Source organism: Hylobates moloch, unplaced genomic scaffold (assembly GCF_009828535.3).
Source record: "Hylobates moloch isolate HMO894 unplaced genomic scaffold, HMol_V3 SCAFFOLD_3, whole genome shotgun sequence".
Classification (NCBI taxonomy): Eukaryota; Metazoa; Chordata; class Mammalia; order Primates; family Hylobatidae; genus Hylobates; species Hylobates moloch.
Genome location: NW_026652278.1, coordinates 8742804 through 8764079, shown reverse-complemented (window position 1 = coordinate 8764079; position 21276 = coordinate 8742804). Strand labels below are relative to the sequence as shown.

General features: G+C 50.3%; 1 protein-coding gene across 5 annotated transcripts in view; it reads right to left on the bottom strand.

Moving 5' to 3' along the window:
- Window positions 1-21276, bottom strand: part of FAM53B (family with sequence similarity 53 member B) — a 138311-nt gene that overhangs the window by 79180 nt on the left and 37855 nt on the right. For all 5 annotated transcript variants that reach the window (XM_058435911.1, XM_058435910.1, XM_032175691.2 and 2 more), the window contains exon 2: window positions 4999-5250. In XM_058435911.1, coding sequence (XP_058291894.1) covers window positions 4999-5076 — 78 coding nt within the window. In that variant the 5' untranslated portion in view covers window positions 5077-5250. The remainder of the gene's footprint in view (window positions 1-4998; window positions 5251-21276) is intronic.

Genomic DNA, 21276 nt, shown 5'->3' with positions numbered 1-21276 from the left:
GAAGGAAGAGCCCACTCGGCAGAGGAAGGCACCGGGCAGAGTGGGGGAAAGGGGAACTGGAACCAGCCATGGCTGCCGGCAGTGCAAGTGAAGCCAGGGCCATGGGCACAGCTGAGCCTCAGGGCCATCTCTCCCCGGGTAGGTGGGCCCTGTGCTGGGAAAGGCAAAATGCTGAGCACTGGTCAGTCCTTTTTTTCCTTTTTTCCCACATCTTTCTTTGAGGGAAAGACAGTTGTTTCACCAGCATTTAGTTTTTTAAAACAAGGGAACCAGAGAACCATGGCATGAACCCCTAAGAAGGCTGGGAGGGAGACCGAGTCCTCGCACCCCTCAACAGGCCTCAGAGTTGGCCACGAGCTCCTCCTCCAGTGCCACATGACACCCAGGGTTGCAAGGACCCTGGTGACTTTCCCTTGCACGTTGAGACTTTCCCACTTTGTGACTGAGGCCTGACTCTGGGGACCCAGGGTGAGCTGCGCCTCTGGGGCCTGCTCCCATAATTCCAAAGTGGCCTGTGCTGATACCAGTCCCAGCCTCCCCCACAGTCATGCTTTCCTTTTAAATCTTAAACCTCCACTTGTTATCTTCTTAGTCTGATTAGAAAACAAAAGAAAAATTATTTTCCATCGTTCCTGTTGTTATCTTGATGGTATTTACACGGGGATGATGTTACCAGTTTAGGAAGCTAAAGCAAAACCCTGTCAACTTCCTCTGAACCTTTGCTGGCTGTTCAAAGCAAACGCTAGCATCAGCTTATCTCACATTCTGTCCCATGGATCTCATCACTAGACTAAGATTATTTTCGGTATTTCTTCAGTTATTTACATCGTGTGTCTCTCCCCAAGGCCTGGAGGGGCTCCAAGGCGATCACAGCCCCTGGAACAGGGCCCATGCGAGAAAGTGCTGGGGAAAGCAGACAAGGGCCTGGACTTGAAATCTGTGACCGGGGCAGCCCCTCCCTGGGCTCTCTGAGCCAGTTTCCTGTCTGTATAATGGGGTAGAAATGGGTGCACCCCTGCCCCTCAGCAGGTGGCATGAGGCTCAAGGACAGGGAGGAGGTACCTGGACCTCTGGGCATACAGTTTGGATGTTTGTCCCCTCCAAATCTCATGTTGAAATGTAACCCCCAGTGCCGGAGGCGGGGCCTGGTGGGGGGTGTTTGGGTCATGGAAGCGGATCCCGCATGAATGGCTTGGTGGCCTCCTCATGGTGATCAAGGAGTCCTCGCTCTTCTAGTTCATGTGAGGGCTGGGAGTTTAACAGGTCTGGCACCTCCTCCCTTCCCTCTTGCTCCCTCTCTCACCTTGTGACACACTTATTCTCCCCTCACCTTCTGCCATGACTGGAAGCTTCGTGAGGCCTTACTAGAAACAGATGCAGGTGCCATACTTCTTTTTTTTTTGGAGACGGAGTCTTATTCTGTCGCCCAGGCTGGAGTGCAGTGGCGCGATATGGGCTCACTGCAAGCTCTGCCTCCCCGGTTCAAGCCATTCTCCTCCTCAGCCTCCCAAGTAGCTGTGACTACAGGCGCCCGCCCGCCACCACACACTCAGCTAATTTTTTGTATTTTTAGCAGAGACGGGGTTTCACCATGTTAGCCAGGATGGTCTTGATCTCCTGACCTCGTGATCCGCCCGCTTCGGCCTCCCAAAGTGCTGGGATTACAGGCGTGAGCCACCGTGCCTGGCCGGTGCCATACTTCTTATACAGCCTGAAGAACCATATGCCAAGTAAACCTCTTTTCTTTATAAATTACCCAGCCTCAGGTATTCCTTATAGCAACATGATATGAACTAACACACTTCCCAAGACCCTCAGTGTAGCCGCACCCCCAACACCTTCCTGCTGGGCCACGCTATAGGGCAGGCAGCGCTGAGCCGGGCCGGGCCAGGCACTGACAACCAGTCAATGTGTTCTGGGCGCATCAGCAAACTGAGCAATGAGAAAGCCCCTCTCCAACAGGGCCGCTCCCCACAACGGACCTCTCATCTGGAGCCAAGGGTAGAGAAGAGGAGGAGGAAGACCACAGATGGACCCAAAGCACTGCACACTGGGTGGTTCTGGGACCGGACAGGCCAGTAACAAAAAGCAGCAGAAAGAAGGATACTTTCCAACAAAGCAAGGGAGAGTTCAGGAAGAAAGCACAGATTCTAATCTGTGTGGCCACAAGAGAACACATGGTAGAATCCCTTCCAGCAAAGCCGCCTGCTCTCCCCTGACTGCTTTCCCTTTCTGAGATGAGTTTTCCTTCCCTGGCTAGGGCTGGGAGGCCATGCTCCTCCTGGCAGGGGCTCAGGCCACACCTCTTGGAAGAGCAGCTCAGCTGACCTTGGGCCCACATGTCCTGGAACCAACTCTGAAGCCAACACCAGGCAGTCCCACCCTGAGAAGGGACCTAGCACAGAGGCGGCCACTGCAGCCAACAGCACAGCTGGACCGGGGAAGGGCTCCTCCCTCGGGACCTCCAGACGGCTCCTCACCCTTGAGGTCCCTTCTTTTTGGTCAGAGCTACTCTAGTCGCACCCACTCAGTCGTGAACTGGAGCAGCAGCCAGAGAGAGAGTAAGACAATGGTGAATGAGAAGAGGCCAGGCGACAGGAACCTGCAAGCTCATCCATCCACAAACATCCACTGAGCACCTGCCACGCGCTGGGCCCCATGCATTCAGCAACAAGCAAGAGAGACATCCCCTGCCTTCACAAAGCTCCCATTCTAGTATAAGGACGCGGTCAAGATCCATAGGGACATGTTTACAAGTGCCAAGTGCCCAAGAGGGAAAAAGATAGGAAAAGAGGAGAGAAAGTGTGGTGGGGGTAAGGGGTGGGCGCTGGCGCTGGGACTGAACTGTAGGTTGAGTGGCCAGAGAAGGAAGGAGGGAGGGAGAGTGTCCTACTGTGGGGAGGGAGCGTGTCCTACTGTGGGGAGAGAGCTCCAGGCCAAGGAAAAAGTGCAAAGGCCTGAGGCAGGCTCACGCTTGGCATGTTGGAACAGGGAGGCCAGTGGGGACCGAGCAGAGGGGGCAGAGTGGCAGAGATGAGGTCAGAGCGGTCACATGGACGAGAATATATGGGGCCATGTATATCCTAGTAAGGGCTGGGTGTTTGCTAAGCATTCAGTGTAAAGCCAGTGGAAGCTTCTACACAGAGAAGGGCAGCTCTGACTGGGATTCTCTCGGGCTGCTGGGTGGAGAACAGGTTAAAAAGAGCCAGAGGCAGGGGACCAGTTACCACAAGAATCCTTGCGAGAGAACAGCAGGTGGAACCAGGGCGGTGGCACTGGGGCTGATGAGAAGTAATCACATTACACAGCAAATGCGAACTGGAAAGGATGGGGCGGTGGCAGAAGAGCTGAATGGTCACAGCAGCTCTACTACTTGCTGCAGTGACCAAGGCTGCCATCGAGCAACACACCTCAGGTGCCTGCTGTCTGCCCTGCCCCAGCAGTGCTGGGGACATGGGGAGGAGCCAAGCTGAGTCCCTATCCTTGCAGCTAGGGGTGACACCCCATGGAGACCTCACAGGCTGAGGCCCACGAGCAGAGTGGCACCAGTGTCACACCTGGTAAGGGCTGAAGAGACCTGACTGAGGGAGGGCCACCAAGACTGGCATCCAGACACCAGGCAGCGGGCAGAGGCCTGAATGCAGGCCCAGGAAGTGGGGCTGGAGGGGCAGGAGGGAAGGGGGAGGTGGAGCCAGTGAGGCAGTTACTGCCTGCTCCAGGTTGCAGCTGCCTCATTTGTAAAACAAGGAGGCTGGACCCAACGGTTTCTAGGCCACTTCTTCTCACCCTTCAAGGCCAAATCAAGTATCCCTGCTCTGCAAGGCTTTCTCTGGCTACAGCCAGGCTGGCCCTGCTCCTCTACACGCCCTGGGCTTCCTGTGGGCTTCAGCTGTGAGTTCTTATTCATGGGATCCTCAAGTGTCACTGTATTCACAGCTCTCCAGACACCCTCCCTCTAGACCAGGAGCTTCTCAAGGGTGAGGAGTACAGGGCCTGGCTCCAGCTCATCCTGTTCTCCGAACTCCTCCAGCCTGGTGCCCAACACGCAGAAGGCGCTCTGTGAGGCCTGCGGAAAGAATAGATCTCGGTGGTTTTCCCAAGCTCCTGCCACAGCCAGAGACCGAGGTCTATCTGCTCAAGGTCTGGTTTCACTGGCATGAGCTAGGGGAAGGTGGCCCACCAAGGAGGCTTAGCGTGGGTCCTCACGAGGAGCTGTGAAGGGCGCCAGGAGGGGTCCTGGGCGAGGTGACCCTGGGCAGTTGGCCCCGTCCCGACCACCGAAGCTGCAGAGAGTTCCGAGGACTTGCCATTTCCACAAGACTGCTTATGACTGAGTATGGCTTCTCGCCCCCTCCGCAGGGGAGCAGCCTGCACTCACATCTGAGGAACTGGGCTTGGAAGGACAGGTCTGCTGACAGGGTTCAGCTATTGGAGGTTGTTTTGCTCGCAGTCTAAGAAGGCCAAGTTAGCTACCTCTCTGTGCTAGTCCACCACATGGTCCAGGGTGGTCCAGGGTGAACCACCTTTGACAGAGGGTGGCTGTTGCCATAGCTCACCACACCTTCTTTCTCCATCGTCTCCCACTCTCGACGTTCCTGAGGCAGCACCACCCTTCAGAGGGACAGGCTTATCTGGGCCCCCATTCAGGGCACCACCCCCCTCTGGAAACCACCCCCCCTTAACGGGTGGAGACAGAAGGAATGTCAATCCTGGCTTGGCAGGCAGCAGAACCACACTTGCTGTTATTTACCAGGGGATGGCCTCCCCTCCTCATTCACCAGATGACCTCAAATCTGAGCTGAGTTCCTTCCTTCCAGCAAGTTCTCAGTCAAGCTCTGCTCCTGTGCCCTGTCTCCCCAGCCCGGGACACCTCACAGACCTTTGCTCTTGGGGGCTCTGGACTCGATTTGCTAAGCCTAGGTGCGCAGTCCACAGCCCTATCTGTACATCAGGCCTCAGAAATGGTCATGGAAAGCAGGAAGCCTGCCAGGTCCTCACCAGTTCAGGGCTGAAGGTCCCACATGCAATGGAGTCAGCTCCCCGGGTGCTGAGGCTTTCACTTAGGACCATCACCATGATAAGGGCCTCAGGCGCTGGGCTCCATCCCAGGGTGCATATCAGCCATCTTCACTTGGGCAGACTTGGGGTGAGTACCTCCTAGGGAATTGATGTCAGCAGAAACAGCTCCTCATTGGCCACTCACCCTTGGGGTGGGGCCCTTCCGGGAAATGGCCAAGTGTGGTCAACTCCCTGGAAAGACAAAAGAAAAGCAAAAAGATTCAGGACTAAGAAAGACCAGGGCCCTGAGAGTCACCCCTCCCACAGTACTGGAAATCCCAGGGGATTGGAACCACCTCCCTGCTAAAGGAGATGCACTCTGGGAGAGTCACCAAGGCCCAGAGTTACCTTCTCAGAGCCCCCCATACCCCTGCCATGCCAGCCTTGGGCTACCTCACTTGTAAAATGGCCTGGTGGGTAGAACAACAAATTGGGGTCCAGCGCGTGATACCTTCAAGATCTATCTCAGGGTCTGGGTGGCTAACAATCTGCTGTCCCTGCAGCATACTCAAGTCATGTGACATCTTACCACTGAGCTGGCTTTACAGGCAGCTTCAGCACACACCAGGATGCATTAAAGTAGGCCAAGGGTCAGAACATGCCTCATCCCCGCATCCAACACCAAAGGGGTCGGCCCTCAGGCAGCCAACTGGCAGCAGGGGACCAGCAGTCAGCATGCTGGCTCCCTTCTCCACCCAGTTATGAACAGAAGCTACTGGAACAATCAGGAGGTCCATTTAAAAGGGCATACATTTGGCCAGGCATAGTGGCTCATGCCTGTAATCCTAGCACTTTGGGAGGCTGAGGCAGGTGGATCACCTGAGGTCAGGAGTTCGAGACCAGCCTGGTCAACATGGTGAAACCCCATCTCTACTAAAAATACAAAAAATTAGCTGGGCATGATGGCGTGCACCTGTAATTGCAGCTACATGTGAGGCTGAGGCAGGACAATTGCTTGAACCTGGGAGGCAGAGGTTATAGTGAGCCAAGATCACACCACTGCACTCCAGGTTGGGCAACAAGAGTGAAACTCCATCCCCACCCCCATCCCCCCAAAAAAAGGCATACATTTCTGGTCCTTGGAAGTGCCACATTTCAACATCAACATCTTTGCAACACTGGGGGCCTTCACAGCTTTGTCATCTTCCCCAGAATGAACTAAACTAAGTGAGCTTCCAGCAGTAATGGGACCCACTCAGCGTCGCCATTCTGCACAGCCTATCCGCAGCCCCTCTCCGATAACCCCCCATCATTTCCCACCAAACAAATGAAGAAAGAGTGTGGCCTTCAGTTCAGGTTTGAAAAATCCCTCCTTACAAACTCATGTCTCTGATTCTATTTCCCCATGTGGCTAAACCTTCAAAGAAGGTCACACAGATACAAGGAACCTGAAGATCACCATCAAAAAGTAAAAAATAATCATGATAATAGTATTAAATAGAAAAGCAGCTCCTAATCTCTAATCAGAAACAAACTGCTCAACACAGGAAAATGTTTTAGAATCTGCTGCTCTGTGTAAAAATTAATTGCACCCTGGTATTTACTTGCTGTCCAGATTGTAAATCATATTTTCCTGTTTACTTCAATTAGACTTTACAGTGGGTGTTATTGAAATTGCTCAATTACAGGCCAGCTGGCAAGCACAGGAAAATTACCTTCTACTGTTCTTCGAAAACAAGGTTCATCCAAAGTGCAAAAGCAGGGAAGGGGAGGAGGGAAATCAATACATGTTCAGGAAGGGAGCCCCGGGGAGTCTGAAGATTCCCAGGTCGCATTGAGAGACCTGATGCACAGGTTCAATACCATAGCGATCTAGAAGTGACACATTCTGACCAAGTGTGATCTGTTCAAGGAAAGAATTTCAGAACACTCCTGCAAGTTCTGGCCAGGCAGCTGAGCCAGAAATGCCTGTCAGCCCCCACTGCAGGCTTAGCTCAGGAGCAGGCCAGAGAGGTGCTCCTGGACTCGCCTTTCAAAGGGGCCTTTTGTGCCTCCTTGGCGGTGGAAGCCTAATGGCAGCCGTCATCTTTCTGTGTGTGAGCCCCAATTCAGCTGTAGGGCAGCCAGCCGTTGGCACAAGGGCTGGGAGGTGAGCTGCCTGTTCCCTCCTCCCCCATTTCCAGCCTCTCTAGGAAGCCAGGTGGGCTCAGTAGCTACAGAGGCTCAGATCCTGAGTCAAGCACAACTGAGTTGGAATCCCAGCTCTTGAAATACATTGTTTCAGTGGCCTTTGCCAAGTTACTCTCGGAGCCTCAGTTTCCCTCTCTGTACAACAGGGAAAACAGTGCTTGCCTCACAAGGTTACTGTATCTGATGAAAACAGAGCCCAAGTCCTTTGCCCGGTGTCTCGCTCATCCGGGCGAGTGCTCAATCAACAGCAGCTACTGCTAGCAGTTTCATGGGGGAGGCTGGGAGTCCAGATCCTCCTCTCGGCAATGGACGCCCAAGCGGCCATCCTCTCAAATGTGTTTAAAGGGAAACAAGCTAAATTCCATCAACAAGGGCCTGGCTATATGATGGCCCATCCCTCTAGTGAAGTAGGAGGAGGCCAGTAAGAATCAAACTGTGGAAGTCTGTCGCCATGGGAACACATCAGCCCATCCAGACACGGCTTTGCATGAAGCAGGAAGCCAGAACGAGGCAAAGACAGGGCGTCCCAGCTCTCTCTAGCTCCATCCCCAGCAGAGTCCCGACAAGGGGCCAGGGCTCAGAGAGGCAGCAGAAGCACCAAAAGCGCCTGGGTAACGGGGTGGTCAGCACACGTGGCAGACATGGAAAGGAGAAGGCAGGTGTAGCACAATCCCTGCCCTGGGGGGTCTCACAGAGAGTGCAGTGACCCAGCCAACACATTTCAGAGGCAGGCAGAAAGGGGGATGCTCATCGGAGGTAGGCCTTAAAGTGACTCCTTTGCACTGTAAGAGCCCAAGAGTGGGGACAACCTAGATGCCTGCAAACAGGGCGAACTGGTTAAATTATGGTGTTGTTACATAAGGGAATATCATGTGGCCTTCAAAAATATTTTAATGAGCCAGGTCAAACTGTACAGATACGAAACAATCTCCAAGAAATGCTATAAAGTGACAAAGGCAAGAAGAGCGAGTCCACTAGCCTGAGTGACAGAGTGAGTCTCCGCCTCAAAAAAAAAAAAAGAAGGAGTCCAGCATGGTCCCACACAGTGGTTGCCTGGAGAAGGGAATGAAGGTTCAGGAGAGGAACCATGTCCAACCCTATGTGAGGTATGAATATTCCATCCCACGCCCGCCCATGGTACTTTCAGTTCTTAAACAACAGGCAAGATTTCATCAGGAAGGGCAGGGCACCCAGGCAGAGGGAAGGGTGTAAGTAAGGCGTGGCCGCCAGGCCAGACTTGGAGTATGGGAACGGTGAGCACGCTGGTGGCTGGCACACAGGGCACGCAGAGGGCACAGCAGCAGGATGGGAGCTAGAGAGAGACTCAAACCAGACCCAGGGCTCTGAATGCCACACTCAGTGGAGACCTTATCATTGCAGCTGTGAGGGCTCCCGAAGGAGGTTAGAAGCTGGAGTTGGCTACTTCGATCTGTTGGGAGAGCAATTTTTTCTGAACCCTTTGCAACACCTACCACAATCCCTCACATACCCTAACAGCTCAATACACATTTCTGGAATTGAGCTAAATTACAGCAACATCTGAAATGATCTGGGCACGTTCTCAGAATTTGTGAGGCGAATCCAGACCAGAAGAGCCCAGCACGATCTGGAATTTCCTGGGATTCCTATGACGGGTGGGCCCTGGCCCGGCCAACTTCACTGGGGAATGCCAGGACCAGGCCGGAGACTTCGAGCCCAGTCTGCAAACCGGGTCAGGGTCTTCTCAGAGAAGCCAGGGGTATGGCCAAGAAAAAGACAATAACTGGGTGATCCCAAAGGGGGCAAGGTAGAAGCCTCGCAAAGCCCTCCCAGAGGCCACCTCTGGGGCACAGACCCTGCCACGGTCTAGTGAGTTTTCTCTTAACCTATATCAAGAATCACTTCTATCTACTGAGCACCTACTAGGTACCAGTAGGTGCCACATTAGCCACAAGCCAGGTTGAATTATCCCCATTTTACAGCCATATACAGCAACTCACCCAGGGTCCGGGTTCAAAGCTAGGATTCGAACCCTGGTGGGCCAGCATCCAGGACTGTATTTCCCACTAGTGCCTCGCCTCTCCATCCCCCAAAAAACCCCTTCAAATGCCCATTCAAACAACTACCAGCAAGAGTTCTCCTTAGCATTTATTCCAGAGAGATTAAGATTTACGTTCACACACAAAAGTCTGTAACAGCCCTTTATTCATAACAGCCAAAACCAGGAAATACTCCAGAGACCCTTCACTCGGTGAACAATTAGACAAAATGTGGCAGGGCACAGCCACACTGTGGAATACTATACGGCAATAAAAAGGAACCAACCAGAGACACACACCACAACCTGGATGAGCCTCCAGAGACTCATGCAGAGTGAAAGAGCCAGCCCCCAAAGGCTCACTATTCTAAGAGTCCATTTGTATCCCTTTCTTAAAATGACAGAATTATACAATTAGCGAAGAGATGAATGGCTGTCAGGGGTTGGGGATGGGGCGTGGGAGCAAGAGGGAAATGGGCGTGGCTATGAAAAGGCAGCGGGAGGGATCCTTGGAGACGGACATGTTCTGTGTCTTGACTGTATCCGTGACAATTTTCTGCTTGTGATGCTGCACTAGTTTGGTAGGATGTTACCATTAGGGGACAGTGAGTAAGGGGTATACGAGATTTCTCTGTATTATTTCTTGTAACTGCATGAGTGTAAATGATCTCAAAAAAAATTTTTAAAGAAATCTCAATCTATGCATTTATCAAAATTCATAGAACTAACCACCAAAAGACTGTATTATGCTATATATAAATTTTTAAAACTTTGTTTAAAGCCCATTGATTATACCAGGGAGACCATGTGCGAGGGGAGGGTGGAGGAACGTGTGTGCGCTGTGGAATTTGGCAGCCCTGGCCTTCGCCACGAAATCACTTGAGTTCAGTTTCCTCATTTTTAAAATGGGGGTGAGACTGGTCACAGTGGCTCACACCAGTGATCCCAGCATTTGAGAGGTTGAGGCAAAAGGACTGCTTGAGACCAGGAGTTCAAGACCAGCCTAGGCAACACAGCAAGACTCCATCTCTACAAAAAATAAAAACTAAAAAAAAAGTAGCCAGGCGTGGGAGTGTATGCCTGTAGTCCCAGCTACTCAGAAGTCTGAGGCAAGATCGCTGGAGCCCAGGAGTTTGAGGTCACAAATGAGCTATGATCATGCTACTGCACTCTAGCCTGGTGACAGACAGAGACCTTGTATCAAAAGAAATAATTAAGCTGGGTGCAGTGGGTCATGCCTGTAATCCCAGCAGTATGGGAGACTGACGTCAGTGGATCACTTGAAGTCAGGAGTTCAAGACCAGCCTGACCAACACAGTGAAACCCCAACTCTACTAAAAATACAAAAATTAGCTTGGCGTGGTGGTGCATGCCTGTGATCCCAGCCACTCAGGAGGCTGAGGCGCAGGAAACACTTGAACCTGGGAGACAGAGGCTGCAGTGAGCCAAGATTACACCACTGTACTCCAGCCTGGGCCACACAGCAATACCCTGTCTCAAAAAATAATTATTATTATTAATTAATTAAACACAATGAGGATAATACCTTTGCCCTGGGGCTGCTGTAAGATTTAAATAAGAAAACACATATAAAAAAGCTCGGCACAGAGAAGGCCAGGCATTGGTGTCCATTCCCCTTTGCACAAGTAGCAATCGTAGGCTGCACTCTCATCGGGCACTATCCTTGCATCTCAGCTGCAGTTTTCCTTGCCCTGTATTTAAGTCTTGTATTGTCACTTCCCAGTCCCCACATTCACCTCCCACCTCTCTCCCGTGACTCCCTGGGCAGTGCTCATGATAGTGGGCCTCCAGCCTGCCTCCATACACAGCTAGAGCTACCCAGTATCTGCCAAAGGAGGGCTAGGTGAGGGTCTCCCCTTGGCTGGCACCCCAACCTGACCATGGAGACACAGTGCTCTCTGACTCAACCCCAGCGGCCCCTACTCAATGACTCATCTTCACACCAGGATTTCCACTGAAAAGAGCAAAAGGCAAGGTCAGACTTTCCAATGATCCGTGTTTATGCTCCCTGGGTGCAGACACGGTGGCAGAGGGCCCCTGCCCACCTCCCAAGTCCTCACCCCAAGAGTGCCTCTGCCCAAGAACAGCCCCAAACTCGCCAGCAATGTGCCCAAAGCAAGGCCTATGGGTGGGAGGGCACACACACAGATGGCTGCTACCGTGGTCAGCAAGACGCCCCATGCCCAGAGCCCATCTCCACCCCCATGTGCCCCACACAGCCACACTTCCAGCCACAGACCTCCACCCTCACCTCCATTCCCATCTCCCTAGGCATCCACCAGAGGCTGGGTCCTTCTCAGCTAATCCTCTCACGTTCCTATGAACAGGCATTATGGTTGGTAGTATGCACATTTTCCAGGTGGGAAGACGGAGGCTCCAAGAAAAGAAATCAAGTCATTTGCCCAATATCCTACAGCTAGCAGGGGCAAGACCAGGATTCAAATCCAGGCCTTCCTCCCCAGGCCAGTCTGTCTCTGACACCACAGAAACAGGGGTGACAGCTTTGCTCTCACACAAGTCCTTGCTAACATGAAATTTTCTTGCTTGTGTTCTACAGTCTTCAATGTGTCTTCATTTGTTTGCAACTGCTGAACACAGCTAACTGATATCACTGTGGCCTGGGACTCTCAGCTTCCAGCAAGTGGGAGCCCCACCTGGCTCATCCACTTCAAAAGAGGATTGCATGCTAATGAATTAATACATACATGAAAGTGTTGCAAACTCTACAATCCTATATAAATCTTAAGAAGATCAGAAGTTTACCAAATGCTCTGTAATGCATTTTGAAGGGCTATCCCTTATAAGAAACCGACCACACTGGAAATCAGCAAGACAAGCTTTTCTTTCTTTTAGTGTCTTTATTTAGCCTGTACTTACTACTTGTACACGTTAGTTTCACTGTTAATTTTACCGCCTTAAAAACAGGACTCAGATCAAAACCTAAACATGAGAACTTAGCCACTGACAGTGATTTTCCTGGTGGCTCGCGGAAGTCATTGCTCTCAGAGCTTCCATTTCCCCCTCCCATTAAGCAAAGGAAATGGGAGGGGAAGACAGCAATTCCGCAAGGTCTTTGTGCACTTTGAAACTTTCATAGCTTCAGTTGTTGGTGTGACAAAAGCAATCTGTAGCCAGAATCTAGAAGCAAGTATGTGAACATTTGGGGAAGGGTGTTGCTTAGTGGGTCATGTTGTCTCCTGCCAAATTCTGTGACAACCCAAAAGTGCGAGAAGGGTTCCGAGGGGAGCCGAATGCTGCAGTCAAGCTTCATATCCGCCAAGACAAAGGGATTTAATCTGCTTGGGGACGGTTCTGCTTGCTGATTTTATATACTAACTAAGTCATCTGAGTCTAAAGGATAAAAGTTGAAAGCTGCCTAAGAACTTTATCCAAGGCCTCTACTTTCCCAGACTAAGTCGACAGTGGAAAGAGAGTTTGGTGTTTCAACCAGAGGACAGGACCCACAAATGTGCAGCTTCTATACTATAGTGAACATTTCAATGACTCCTGCAGCCAGGGTTCCCATGTCTTCAGGCCCTACTGAGAAACAACTAACAATCCTGACAGCACCACCCTCAACACAAAGAAAAAAAGAGGCAAAGAAAACCTCTTGCCGGGCGCGGTGGCTCACGCCTATAATCCTTGCACTTTGGGAGGCCGAGGCAGGCGGATCACAAGGTCAGGAGATGGAGACCATCCTGGCTAACACGGTGAAACCCCGTCTCTATTAAAAATACAAAAAATTGGCCAGGCGTGGTGGCAGGCACCTGTAGTCCCAGCTACTCGGGAGGCTGAGGCAGGAGAATGGCGTGAACCCAGGAGGCAGAGCTTGGAGTGAGCCGAGATCGCGCCACTGCACTCCAGCATGGGTGACAGAGGGAGACTCCATCTTAAAAGAAAACCTCTTTCATCAGTACTTTGCTAGTGCAGAAGTAACAGGTGACACAGAGCATACCTTTTAAGACAGCATGAGGACAATATTAGCCACAGCCACAGTGCCAGGCCCTGTGCTTACTGCAACCTCAGAGTATCCCTGTCAGAGGGTACTGCTGTTATCCCATTTTACAGAGGGGGAAAGTGAGGCCCAGGCCCAAGGTCACCTAGTTGTGAACAAGGCACAAAGACTCAACCCACATCTACTGAACTCCAAAGTCTTTGTCTTAACCCCTGGACCCCACTACTCCAGGACCTGTAAGTTTCATTGTTAATTATCCTTTAAGTACTTGATTTGTCAGCTAAATGATCAAATGCCAAAGCAGACACTAATTTTGCAATATACACACTCTCTAATAAGCCCATCCTGAGGTGTCCCAGCCAAACATCAACCTTCCGGAACTGATGTTGAAACATGGTATTGGGGTTCCACTGTAGGCAGGAAAAATGGGCAGATGACGAGTATCTTGGAGAGGGTAGAAGTGGGACAGGAAGCCATCACTTTCCATCCTTAACTGCATGGATGTGCAGACATGGTGAGTAACCTGCAGAGGGTGAAGTGTCTCCCAGGAAGCTCAGGGTACTCCTAGGCCTGCAGGGAGTCACAATGGCTTCTCGCAACCCCAGCTGGAACCTGTATCCATCTGTCCCTATCTCCCCAGGTCCTGTGCCTCCTGCCTATGCCTCCCCCACTGCCACCCTGCCCTTCTCTCAAAGTTCATTTCCAGGTTGTTTGTGGGGAGCCCTCCCCTCCACGCGCGCAGCCTAGGTGTGGCCCTCCCTCAGTCATCCTGTGGCCTCAGCACAGAGCCTGCCCACGGCAGCAACCTGACTGATGTCTATCTGCTAAGTCAGTATCACAGCAAGAGCACTGAACTTGAGTCCACGCTCAGCCCAGCTCAGTCCCAGAGGAGCTGCAGGGCCCTGGCTGAGCTCTGTAACTTTGCTCAGCTTTCTGCCTTTGTAACATGTAAGATGTTACCCTTGTGCTACCCGCCTTAGCTATAAGTTAAGGAGGTAACGCCCTGTAGGTAGGGGCACTACAAAAATATCCCTAGAAATACTGAAATCCTTAGGTAGGCACAATTCCTAGCATAGGCCCTTATTAAATGCTCATAAATTGGATAAAAGCATCTCGTCTTCACAGCTACAGCATTAGCTTCCAGGGACCAAGAATATGTTTTTGAGTCCTCCAAGCACCTCGCTCCTGCAACTGAGCTGGTGGACGTTCAGCAGGGCGAGTGAGAGTGGCTGGCTGCAGGCATGAAGCACCTGCTGTCCTTAGACAGAGAGGGCATACTCACCGCCCCCCATCCCTCCCTCCACAGGAAGGTGTGTCCTCGGAGATGCTTTCTTCAGTAACTGGGGCTAAAACATATTCCCTGTTCTAGTCCTTCAGGTAATCAAAGGCCGCCGAAGGCCACACTTGGGGAAGGACTGGGAGTCACACTACACAGCTTGAAAGAGATTTGACCTGTGCCCCTGGCTGAACAAAGTGGCCCAGGCTCCCCTATGTCGCTCCTTAATGGAAGGGGGAAAAACAAAACAAGACAAAACAGTAAACTGAGCTGCTGAACCAAATCGGAACTCTGTTCTCCTGGACTTTTCAATGTTGTAGGGATTTTCTGCTTTTTTAAAGCAAATAACATTTCAAGAGGAGGGGGAGGAATGACATTATTCAGGGACATGAAAGTGCTGAGATCCAAAAAGCCAAAACAAATCTGAACATGGGAATGAGACAGCCCATGTTGTTTCTTGAAACTGAAGCCAACTGCATGCATGACTTGTCAAGAGTTCATTTATCAATGAAAAATAACTGACGACGAGCTTCCTATAGGCACTCCCGTAATTCTCATGACCGCTCATGTCCTTTTAACCCACAAACACTATGAAAGAAGAGCTTGCTATAGACTGGAAGCTGCCTGACACACTCAAAAGGAAGGAGACGAGGGACAAGAGGCACGGAGAGAGGAGAACTCACACTTACTGAGTGGCCACAGCGCTAGATGCCGCCTTCTGCTCCAAACCAGGGGAAGGGAAAGAATGGGAAGAGAACCAGAGGACAATGAGGGGACCACAGCGGGCCCCAAAGATAATCTACTATCATGTTAAGCCACTTAGCCTAAGACAACCATGACCTGTTCTTCGGTCGGACCTATTTGTAAGTATACTGAATTTACTTAAACCATGACTAAAAACCAACAGAAGAGGGGTGAAAAAAAAAAGATTTAAAAACAAAAATGATAAGACCCAAACAAAAGGCTGTGTGGCCTAGGTGGATCAAGCAGGACTTAGGGGTTGGGGGCTGTGGGCCTGACAGTGCCACTTACTGGCTCTGCCCAGTTTGCCAAGTTATTTCCCTCCTCAGAGCCTCAGTTCCCTCATGCGTCAAATGGGATGCTGGGCCAGATAAGCTCCGTTTCTGACTAGTGAGACTCTAACTGCAGTCACATATCAGCTGTGTGGCTTTAGCCAGGTCTTTATGCCTCTCTGGGCCTCAGTTTCCTCACGTGTCATAGGCAAATGGTAACTCTGGAGAGAGCATGAAAATCAATAGATTTGAAGGGCTGAATGAACTATGAGAAAGGACAGTAAGCCGATGATGCCTGTCCTGGAGCAGCTGCTATGCTGGCCTTTCCACTCCTACTCAGACCTGACCTGCAGTTCAAGGTCCCAGGAAACTGGACAAAGGCAAAGGCCAAATCCTTACTTGCTGCCATCAAGTGCGCTGGCTATGACCTCCCATAAAGCAGAGTCGGAGCAGGCCACAGTGACGCTTAAAATGGGTGGGACAAAGGTGGTGTTGCAGAACCTGCCCCTCTCTTACATATCCATGGGGTGAGGATGGGGATGTATGCGTGATTGCATTTTCCGAGCTCAATCCTTATGCATACAGGGGCATCTTGGTGTCTTTCAGTGACGCTAACAACAACCTGATTTAGAGGAGTTTCTTGGAGAGCCAGGAAGTTAGCCAGTGACCAGTTTTGACATCTCCATCTTCTACCTCTCAGGACAAGAATCTCCTTTTCCTTTACAAAATGTTTATGGGCTCTCGGACTCTCCCTCTCCTGCAGGACAATCCACCCCCAGCCTAGGCTACACACACAGCTTTCCTACCGGTGAAGCTCCAGTCACTCAGCAGGCAGGGAGAAGCATTCCCGTTGGTGTCTACAGCTCTCACAGAACCCCCAGAGCCACTGCACAGAGGGAAGGTAATCTCTCAGCAGCTGGGCCTTGGAACACAGCTGCGAGGGCAGTGATCTCTTTATCTAGGAGGCCTGCAGGCTGGTGGCCCCAACACACCAGTCTAAGACTATATCACACTGGGACATGACAGGTGATGCAAGAAGGTCCCAACAAGCTCTGTAAGAACTGCTATAGGCACGAGAGGCACCAGGTTGCCCATGTGCCACCCACTTATCAGAGGTCACATCCTAACCTCAGCTCACACTTCAGGACTTCCCCCTTCCTGATCTGACTGAGTCATATCTACCAACCTACAGGGTCTGTTGTAGAAATTAATCAGACAGGCTCATCAATTACATGGTAAGCCTTCCGCCTTCTCCCTTCTACCCCCACATCGCGTTGCAAGCTCTACCACACATTCGAGAATGCCATCATCTGCCAAAACAAAACTGGAGGGATTCTAAGCTGCCAGGCTGGTCTGTCATATGACAAGTACACCCGAGCTCTGTGGCACCTCTCAGGTCAAACAGCCAAAGCTATCTACCTGACTCCTACTGCAGGGGAGGGTTCTGGAGGGCAGGATAAATTCTAGTAAGACTACTCCCACCACCAGCCACAGCACAATGGCGGCGGAGCCGCTGCATGTGTAACAACAGCCATCTGTCTATACACAGATCAAAACAGCACCAGATTCTTGCCTCTTAAGGCAGAGAAAGAGATTCCTGCAAAGAAGGGCTTCACCGCCAGGCACAGTGACTCACGCCTATAATCCCTGCACTTTGGCAGGCTGACGCAGGTGAATTGCTGGAGCCCAAGAGTTCAAGACCAGCTGGGCAACATGGAGAAATCCCCATCTCTATAAAAAATTTAAAAAATAGCCAGGGATGGTGGCACATATCTGTGGTCCCAGCTACACAGGAGGCTGAGTAGGGAGCCAGGAAGGTCGAGGCTGCAGTGAGCTATGATAGCACCACTTCACTACAGCTTAAGGGACAGAGAAAGATCCTGTCTCCCAAAAAAATAAAAAAAGAAGAAGAAAGAAGAAAGGAGGAAGAAGAAGGAAGAAGGAAAAAGGAAGAAGGAAAAAGGAAGAAGGAAGAAGAAGAAGAAAGGCTTCATGAAGTCCTAATTCAAAGCTAAGTCCAGGCATTTGGCTTTAAATTATTTAGAACTGGACACGGAATTAATCTAAGAAGTTTGGGGGAACAGCTGCTCAACAGGTCTTGAGCTCCTTCTTTATTTTTTGGCATGCCACGGGGGTGGGGCAACAGGAGAAGAAAGGGGCACCTCATTTGCAAACACTTGCCCCACTTCCTTCTAAGCACTCTGGATATGACAATCAGGCCTCTTGACTTAGGGCAAAGACCTGGGTGGAGGAGTGTTAAAGAGGAAATGACACAGCCAACCAGAGTCACCCGACTTAAAAGCAAACACCTTGGGATGCCAAGGTGAACTCTTCTCCGCTTTTCATTACAGATCTAAGCAAGACTCAAAAGACTCTGGAAGAGTTAACCCAACTTCCAAAAATGAGTAATCATCTTCCTCATTAGAAATGGCCCAGGCTCCAGAAACAAAGATTCATTCTATTGTTTGTCCGCAGCACACCCCAAAACGCTTGAAAGACTGCCAAGTACGCCAGCTGCGGCTGTAGCTGTCACTGTCCCCCTAGTGGAGCCATCTGAACCAGGCCTGGTTGTACTTCCCTTGCTCTCAGGAAGCTCATTCACTAAGTCAGCAGCAAAACTCTAAAGCCAGGCCTCTGAGCACTCCTCCACGCACCTCCCAAACCAAATGTGGACTGGCCTTACCTCGCTGTGGAAAGGGGTTCTTCCCCAGTGACATCTGGATGGAGGAGTTCAAAAATGTGCAGGAGAAGGAAAAGTTACACATCAAACCACCAACACGGCCGGGCGTGGTGGCTCATGCCTGTAATTCCAGCACTTTGGGAGGCCAAGGCAGGCGGATCACCCGAGGTAAGGGGTTCGAGACCAGCCTGGCCAACATGGCGAAACCGTGTCTCTACTAAAAATACAAAAATTAGCAGGGTGTGGTGGCGGGCGCCTGTAATCCCAGCTACTCGGGAGGCTGAGGCAGGAGAATTGCTTGAACTTGGGAGGTGGAGGTTGCAATGAGCCAAGATCGCACCATTGCACTCCAGCCTGGGTGACAAGAGGGAGACTTCATCTAAAAAAAAAAAACAAACCACCAACACTGGCCACCTCGATCAGGAGCAGACCCAAGGGAGGTGGCATAGATACGTTCTCAGACTTAAAAATAATAATAATACCAGCCTAGGCAATATAGTGAGACCTCATCTTGACAAAAAATAAATTAGCCAGGCATGGTGGCATGTGCCTGCAGCCCCAGATACTCAGGAGGTGGAAGCAAGAGAATCACTTAGGCAAGCCAAGGCTGCAGTGAGCCATGATCACACCACTGCACTCCAGCCTGGGCAATAAAGTGAGGTCCTAGCTCAGAAAATAATTTTTTTTTAGTCATAAAATGTAAAAACAAAAAAAGAAACCCTATCAGACTGAATAACTGGATGGGATCAGAATGGATGAAATTTAACAAGTACTGGTCAGAGGTTGACATTGAAGCACCAAAACCCAGTTTCCAGTGTGCTGGATGAATAGTTAACAGCATGCCACCAGCCCTGACAAAAGCCTGCGTGGCAAGCAATTGTACTCATTCATTCAACAAACCCTTACTGAGTGACTACTTTGTGACTGCTGGGATGATGGTAGGGGCTGAAGACATGAACATAAAACCCTTACTGAGTGACTACTTTGTGACTGCTGGGATGATGGTAGGGGCTGAAGACATGAACATACATAAGCCACAGTCCCCTCCCACGGAAGTGAAAACTATTAACAACTGATGGATGAGTGAAATAAAAACTAAATTAAAATGCACTAAAAGGCAGAGGGTATTTTTAAAATATCATGATAAAAATAGCATGATAAAATAACTGGGACCGCTAAAGTTCGGAAATCTGGGCCGGGTGTGGTGGCTCACACCTGTAATCCCAGCACTTTGGGAGGCCAAGGCAGGCGGATGGCTTGAGCTCAGGAGTTCGAAACCAGCCTGGGAAACATGGCAAAATCCCATCTCTACCAAAAATACAAAAAAATTAGCTGGGCATGGTGGTGCATGCCTGTGGACCCAGCTACTCGAGAGGTTGGGGTGGGAAGATCGCTTGAGTCCGAGAAGCGGAGGTTGCAGTGAGTCTGGATTATGCCGCTGCAGTACAGCCTGGGGGACAGAGTAAGAATCCATCTCAAAAAATAAAGTTCAGAAATCTGCATCACAACCTTCATGGGATGGGTGCAAAGTCACCCTGCAGTCTCTCCCTCCCACATCCTGGCAGGTCCTCTGCCTGGACAGACTCTTACTCACTTCAATTATTAATAAATCAACAAACTACTGACTAGAACTGTGATGTTCATGAGGCCCAAGTCTAGCAAGTGCCAGAGGTGGCATCCGCATCCACAAGGTCCCAGCATACAAGGCTGGCAAAGCCGCACTGCAGGCTTCAGTTCTGGCTGACCTTGTCCTGCAGGGCATGGCCTGAAGATCAGAGTCTGTAAGGGAGTCTGCCCGAGCAATGCCAACCACACCCCTGGGTGAACCTTGCTTCCAGAGACCACACTGCGCCAGGTCTCCTTTTGCAGAGGTTACTTATGGGAGACAGTAAAGGAGTAAGACAGCTTCCCCAAAACTTAGCAGAATCCAACTTAAAAGTCGCTTGCCTTTCACGAGGGAGAACAAGTCAACCTCTAGAGAGATGAGAGTAAAACATAACCTGCCCGTGTCCTCGTGCAGTTCTATCCTCCTTACTCACTCTCCCTGTGAACACGTGTGCGAGTGCCAAATCAGCCTGCCCTGCAGACTGTCCTACTCATGAGCAAAATAATACATATCGTACCGTTAGGCACAGCCAAGATGGGAAGTGGCCTAACCGCCTAACAGGAAGGACAGGATAAATACACACTGCAACACCACGCAAAGGACAAAACGCAGCTTTCTAAGAGGCTATGAGAATATGTGGAAGCTTAAAAAATTTTGATCTCATAGAAGTAAAAAGCAGAACAGAGGAGGCTAGAGGCTGGGAAGGGTAGGGGGAAGGCGGGGAACAGGAAGAGATTTGTTAAAGGATACAAAATTACAGCCAGATAGGAGTACATTCTAGTGTTCTATAGCACTATAGGATGACCAGAGTTAACAATATTATGTAGTTTCAAATAGTTAGAAGAAAGATATTGAACACTCCTGACACAAAGAAATGCTAACTGTTTGAGATGCTGGAAATGCCAATCACCCTGAGCCGATCATCAGACATTATATGTGTTGCAACATCACTATGTACCCCATAAATAGGTACAATTATGTGTCAATTTAAATTTTAGTTTTAAAAATTAAAAAAAAAAAAAAAAAGGCTTTGGGAGCCCAACACGTCCAAAGAGGAAACCATCTTCAGGTATAGTGCTAAGTAGAAAAGTAAAGATCAGAACAGTGGGTGTATTAAGCTCCCATTTGGGTGAAACTAAATAAATAATTGTGCCAATAATACAGAAGTCCTGGAAGGATACGAAGGACACTTAACATAAAAGCTGTCTTCAGGGAGGGGAAATGGGTAGCTGGGAACAGAGATAAGAGAAGACTCTTCAAGAAATGGCTTTTTGTATGTTTTGAATTTTGAACCAAATGAGATATTGACTTTCACAAGAAATAAGTAATACTTTCTAAAATCAAAAATATAAAAAATACTGTATTTTCATATACACATTTGTGTGTGTGTATCTGTATATTCTTGCGCATGCATATGGAATATCTCTGGGAGGACAAACAAGAAAATGGCAACAGGAGCTCCCCCCGGGAAGGAGGGAGACGTGTAGCTGGGGACAGGGATGAGGAAACTGCTTTTCACT